Source organism: Chlorocebus sabaeus, chromosome 15, assembly GCF_047675955.1.
Source record: "Chlorocebus sabaeus isolate Y175 chromosome 15, mChlSab1.0.hap1, whole genome shotgun sequence".
Taxonomy (NCBI): Eukaryota; Metazoa; Chordata; class Mammalia; order Primates; family Cercopithecidae; genus Chlorocebus; species Chlorocebus sabaeus.
Window position 1 is genome coordinate 1181945 of NC_132918.1, and position 6460 is coordinate 1188404.

A 6460-nucleotide genomic window follows, 5' to 3' on the forward strand; every position below is an offset into this window, starting at 1 on the left:
TATGATCCACTGTACTCCTGGTATGTCATTTCCAAGAGAAATGAAATCATATGTCCATGAAAAGACTTGTATGTGACTCTCATAGCCCTTTGCTTATAACAGTAAAAAAGAGAAACAACCCCAATATCCCTCATCAGGTGAAACCAATTGCAGTCCATCCATACAACATCATACAATGAGATACTACCCAGCGATAATAGGAACCAGCTATTGACACACATAGCCACATGGATGAATCTCAAAACCATGATGTGAAATTTTAAAGGTTTTAAAAAAGAGTACATAATTATGATTCCATCTACACAAAATTCTAGAAAATACAAACTAGTGATAGAAAACACATCAGCAGTTGCCAGTGGGTAGGGGTATGGGGAAGGAGGCACGGATTGCAAAGAGGCAGGAGGAAATTTTTAGGACATGGAAATACTCATTATCTTATTTTGGTGAGAGTTTCATGAAAGAATATAGATGTTAAAGCTTCTAACTGTATACTCCAAATACGTACAGTATTGTACATCAGTTATACCCTAATAAAGTTGTTTAAAAAAAAAAAAAACCCACAGTGTAATTGAGGTGATGGGGAAGGAATGAACTAAATCTATAGGTATCTGGTTTAAAATATCTTGAAAATATAACAGAAAAAAGCAATTCTGTATTTTGGTTATGGACACCTTTCTTTAAATGTTCAGTGGAGAGGATTGACTTATTAAATGGAAGAGAGACAGAGGAAGAGAAAATTTTAAAATTTTGAAAGACTAGAAGTCATATAGGGTATGTTCTCAGACCACAATGAAATTAAACTAGAAATCAATGACAGAAAGCTGGAAAAGCTGCAAATTAAACAACATACTTCCATACTTCTTTTTTTTTTTTTTTTTTTTTGAGACAGGGTCTCCCTATGTTGTCCAGGCTGGAGTGCAGTGGTGCGATCTTGGTTCACTGAAACCTCCACCTCCACAGTTCAAGCAATTCTCCTGCCTCAGCCTCCCGAGTAGCTAGGATTACAGGTGTGCACCACCATACACAGTGCCTGCCACCATGCCTGCCACCACATCCAGCTAATTTTTTTGTATTTTTAGTAGAAACAGGGTTTCACCATGTTGACCAGGCTGGTCTCCAACTCCGGACCTTAAGTGATCTGCCTGCTTCAGCCTCCCAAAGTGCTGGGATTACAGCACCGCACCCAGCCTAAACAACATTCTTCTAAATAATCTATGAGTCTAAGAAGTCTCAAGAGAACTAAAAAATATTTTGAACCAGAAAAAATGAAACTATAACTTATCAAAATTTATGGGATGCTGCTAAGGCATCCCATAAAAAGCATTTGTGCTTACAGAGAAAATTATAGCATTAAATGCGTATATTAGACAAGAAGGTCTTAAATCAATCCTCTAAGCTTCCACTTCAGAAAACTAGAGAAAGAAGAGCAATTTAAACCTAAAGCAAGCAGAAGAAACTAAGTAATAAAAATTAGAACACAACTTGAGGAAAACAACAGGGGAAAATCAACAAAACCAAAAGTTGAACTTTGAAAAGATCAATACAATTGATAAAACTCTAGCCAGGATAACCAAAGAAAAAAAGAGACAAGACATAAATTACAATATCAGAAATGACCAACAGCAAGCTATCATCACTACTGGTCCCATAGATCTCATAAGGAGGATAAAAGAATATTATGAACAACACTATAGCCACACATTTGACGGCTTAGTTAAAAAGACCAATTCCTTGAAACATACCAACTACCAAAAGGCAAACCATGCAAGGCCTGCAATAATAAAAAATGTGAAAAAGCAAGATGGCTTCTAACCTTGACTTCAATGGGCCGCATTAGCTAGGGGAAAAGAGTTGGCAACACAAAGGTGATGGGTAATGAGAGGCGCACAAAGGGCCAGCTGGGAAGGCTTCAAAGAGGAAGTGTGTCTAAAACAGACAGGGAAGGACACTTTTACCAGGACCTCACAAGGATGTCTCAGAACCAGCAAGTCCACAGTATTACGGACTGAATTGTGCCCCCTCTGACCCCAAAACTCATATGCTGAAATCCTAACCCCGAGGGCCTTAGATTGTGATTATTTGGAGATAGGGCCTTTAAAAAGGCACTTAAGTTAAAATGAAGTCATTAGGATGGGCCTTAATCCAGTATGACTCATGTCCTTATAAGAAGATTAGGATACAGATGACACAGACACCAAGCTCCTGCACCGAGTGACCATCACGTGGAGACACAGCAACAGAGTGGCCACCTGCAAGCCAAGGAGAGAGGCCCCAGAGGAGACCAAACTTCCCAGCACTTTGATTTTAGACTCCTAACGTCCAGATGTGTGAGAATATAAATTTCCACTCTTTAAGCCACCCAGTCTATGGTACCTTGTTATAGCAGCCCAAGCTGAACTCATGATCCTTCTCTCCAAAACCCATTCTTTCCCACAGTCCGACATCCACCCTGAAGGACAGCCAGAAATCCCACCCTTACACCTCACATTCAATCTTGTAACAGGACCTGTCTATTTTACTACTCAGCTCTCTCCTATCCATCATTTCATACCCAGATGACCTGCAAAAACCTCTTCAATAGTTCTCCATGTCCATTCCAGTCATGCTCTGAATCCGTTCTCCCAATGCCCCCAGAGAGATCTTTTCAAAACACAAATACAACCTGTCATACGTCACCCATACCCCTACCCCTTATGGCCCTTAGTGGCTGACCACAGCTTTTAGAATAAAGACAAACTCTATACCATGGCCTATGGAGCTCTGCCCAGCCTCCACCTCTCTCTCCCCAGCCTCACTGGCTTTCTTCAGTTGCACGAAGGAACGAACGATGCTCTTGCTTGCCACAGGGCCCTTGCACATGTTGTTCCTTCTGCCTGGAATGCTCTTTCATCACCTGGCCAACTTCCCTTCCATCGCTTGGCTAACTTCACTCACTCTGATCTCTAGCTTAAGCACTACTTCCCTAGAAACCCTCTGGGACTTCCCCTCCCAAGTCTGAGTCACATTCCTTATGATAAGCACTTGGAGAAGTGAGTTCCTTTCCTTCAGAAGCCTTCTCAAAGTTTATAATGAAACACTCTTTTGTGAGAGTCTTTGTTTGATACCAGTCTCCACTACCCAGTGGGAAGCTCTGGGAGAGCAAGGACCATTTCTCTTTTTGGTTCACCATCAAGTCCTAGCACCTGGCACAAAGTAGGTCTGAACTGATGCTTACTGCATGAATGGATGAATGAAATTATGAATAGGGGAGATGGCACTCCCAGTATGGGAAAAAAGATACTTAAAAGGTCTGCTGAGACCACCATTCCTGTAGTTTGGCAAAGCCTGAACAGTGCAGTCTGTGAATATAAAAGGTTGTGGGAGAACCCCAAAACCAACACCCACATCACACACGCATGCACATCAGGTACATACCCAAATTCTGGAAGGTCTCTGTCAAAATGCACACTTTCCTCGTAGAAGACATTCAACTCTGCATCAACAGCAACAACCTTGACCTGGAAGGCATTTTTAAAAATGAAGTGTAGAATTTTCCTCAGCTTCTACACTGGTCCAGGGGGTACTAACATCACCAGATGAGGCCCCACACCCTAGGAGCAGTTCAGCCCAGAGACCTCCTTGAAGGCAGGGCTGCCTCACCGTAATTGTGGTAACAGAGGACTCATCTGGGTGACACTCAAAGATTTAGTAAAATGAAGAAACCGAGGCTGAGGAGGAATACCCACATGTCTCAAGGAATCTTTGTTCCCCAAACAGCCAAAGCCAAGATCCTCTAGAGGAAGATGTTCACAGATGAGTTGGTTCATGCACCTGACAAGGAGGCAGGAGAAAGTGCCAGAGAGGAAGGAATGGGAAGCAAGGTTTGGAGGCATCTCTGGGGGTCCCTGTTTGCAGAGGCCTGAGGCCAGGCAAGGCCATGGGCTGTTCTCACAGGCCATGGTTGTGGTCCAGAAACATTAATACCCCACGGAAGCGATATCCAAGCTTGGGAGTATAATCACTTTCCTGGACACCTGGGGAAACTGAGGTCTAGCAAGGCAACTCGAGTCATCCAGAGTCCCACAGGACTTTCACCCCAAGGACTGGCCAGAGGCCTGCCTCCCTTGACCCATTCGAGAAGAGGGGTTTGACTGCAACTGTGTATACAAAAGGTGCCCCTGGTCACCCCATGCCCTGTTTGAAGGCAGATTTTGAGTTGCTTGCCTGTTTGCAGGGCGTTGGCAGCAGCACATTGTTCCTCTGACCAGCAGTCCTGGGTCCGCAGACCAGGCAAGCTGGTGTCAACGAAGGGCGGTCACAGGGTAAAGTCCATTTGTACAGTATGCATTTCACTTTTTTTTTTTTTTTTTTTTTGAGACAGGGTCCCGCTCTGTCGCCCAGGCTGGAGAGCGGTGGCGCCATCTTAGCTCACTGCAATCTCCACCTCCTGGGCTCAAGCGATCCACCTCGGCCTCCCGAGAAACTGGGACTATAGGTGTGCGTCACCATGCCTGGCTAATTTTTTGTATTTTCTGCTAGAGACGGAGGTTCTTCCACATTGCCCAGGCTGGTCTCGAACTCCTGGGCTCCAGCGATCCACCCACCTCGGCCTCCCAAAGTGCTGGGATTACAGGCAAGAGCCACCAGGCCTGGCCCATTTCAATTTTTAAAAAAAGGTTTCGGGCTATAATTTGCTTCCAGGTCACTGGTCGTGCATGTGCGCAGGGCTACCCGCCTGTCTGTTCCCCTGCCTTACAGTAGCTGTTCGGGTCCCTGTCACTCGGTGCCCATAACAGCAAACGAACCCACCGAGTCCTCCCGCCCCTCTGGGCACCGGGGGTCCTGCCGAGGGACGCCCGCAGTTTCCTGGGGTAGCGAGGTCTAGGCGGGGTCGAGGCTGCATCTTGCGAATGGGTGGCATTGGCAGGGCATCTCCGGGCAAGGGCACCGGTGCCCCACGGCCGCGCGCGGGGTAGGGGCGCGGGGGGCCCGGGAAGCCCGAGAGGTAGGCGCGCCCGCGGCCGGGCCCATGTTTTTCCCGCGTCCGGGTGACAGCCCGCCCCTACCCCCAGCGTAGCGGAGGAGGCGGCCCGGTGACCCTGCGACCAGGCGACTGTACCTGCTGCGTGCTGAAGTCCCAGCCCAGGCAGCAGCGACGAAGGGCGTGCTCCGCCATGACCCTGGCGGGTAACGCTGCACGTCCGTCAGTCCGTCCGTCCGTCCGCACCGCCGCGCTCCAGCGCCCAGAGACGCAGGGGCCCGCCCCTCGCTCCGCCCGGCCGGACTGTGGACCCGAGTCACGAGGCGGGCTTGCGCTCTGGCGCCGCCTGCGGGACGACGCGAGCCGGCACCGCGTCCTGTGCAATCGACGGTGCCCCCACGCAGCCGGCTTTCCTTCCAAGCGCACCCACTCTGGTCCTCCCCATCTTCATCTTCTCTCTACATGGGCCTTGCCTTGACACAGCCTGGCTTCCCTTAGAGGACGCCTGGGCCAGAGGTTTCAGCTAGAAGCCAGCTTGTCTCTCAGAGGGACCTTGCCTGTCCTTCTGGAGGCCCTATGCCTGCAGTGCTCTGTGGCTGTATCTTGGCACTGGAACAGCTGTCCACCCATGGGGGTGACTCAGGGGCCACAGGGAAATGGGCCCTGGGGTTGGAAGCACTGGATCCTGACAAGCCCCGCCTAGATCCAGCAAATCTGAGTGGTTCCCAGTGTGTCACATCCCTGCCGTGTATTTAAACTCAGAGCTCCTGACGCCCCCACGGGGAGACACTCATTCCTGGAGTCAGCTGGTATTGATAGTCTAAATGTGTGCCAGACGTGGTGAAGGGGAATGGGAACCAGAGTCAGACTCACTCCCTTTATTCATGGAGCTGAGGGCACCTGTCCCACTAGCTACATCCTCCTGGTCCCTAAGACTGACTGCTTTCCAGAATTCCTCCGCAAACCCAGCATGTGCGAGTCTCCTCCTACCAACTTCCCAGCCCACCAGTGCCCTTCTCATGCACTTGCAATGGTCTGTCTCCCTTGCTGAACTTGAGCTGCTTGGAGTCTACATGGGATCCTCTTCATTGCTGGAACAAGAAGGGGCCAACTTGTCCTCCAAGACATTCACAGCTTATTGGGGACACAGCCCCTCTAGCAGTCACCACCTGTGACAATAGACAAATACTGGATACTAGCTAGATCGCAAACAATTAGGCAACCTGCTGAGCACATTTAATCCTCACAATGATGCTGGGAAGTAGGTAATATTATCTCCACTTTTAAAACATTTTAAATAAAGGTATCTAATCTAATAAAGGTAACTAATCTAATTAAGATTAGATTACTGCATTTTAACCTAATCTTAACTGCTTGATGACTTTTTTTTTTTTTTTTTTTTTTTGGACAGAGTTTCGCTCTTGTCACCCAGGCTGGAGTACAGTGGCATGATCTCGGCTCACTGCAACCTCCACCTCCCAGGTTCAAGTGATTCTTCTG

General features: G+C 48.0%; 1 protein-coding gene across 3 annotated transcripts in view; it reads right to left on the minus strand.

Annotated features, from left to right (window-relative positions):
- The window catches only part of XYLB (xylulokinase), a 74879-nt gene extending 69627 nt beyond the window's left edge, over window positions 1-5252 (minus strand). Inside the window, exons 1-2 of one of the 3 annotated variants that reach the window (XM_073023356.1) lie at window positions 5099-5241; window positions 3415-3497 (exon numbers count right to left, since the gene is read on the minus strand). In XM_073023356.1, coding sequence (XP_072879457.1) covers window positions 3415-3497; window positions 5099-5155 — 140 coding nt within the window. In that variant the 5' untranslated portion in view covers window positions 5156-5241. Of the gene's footprint in view, window positions 1-3414; window positions 3498-5098 lie in introns of all 3 variants that reach the window. The other 2 variants (XM_007971745.3, XM_037988447.2) reach the window with 2 other exon arrangements.
- Window positions 5253-6460: the final 1208 nt, after the last annotated feature.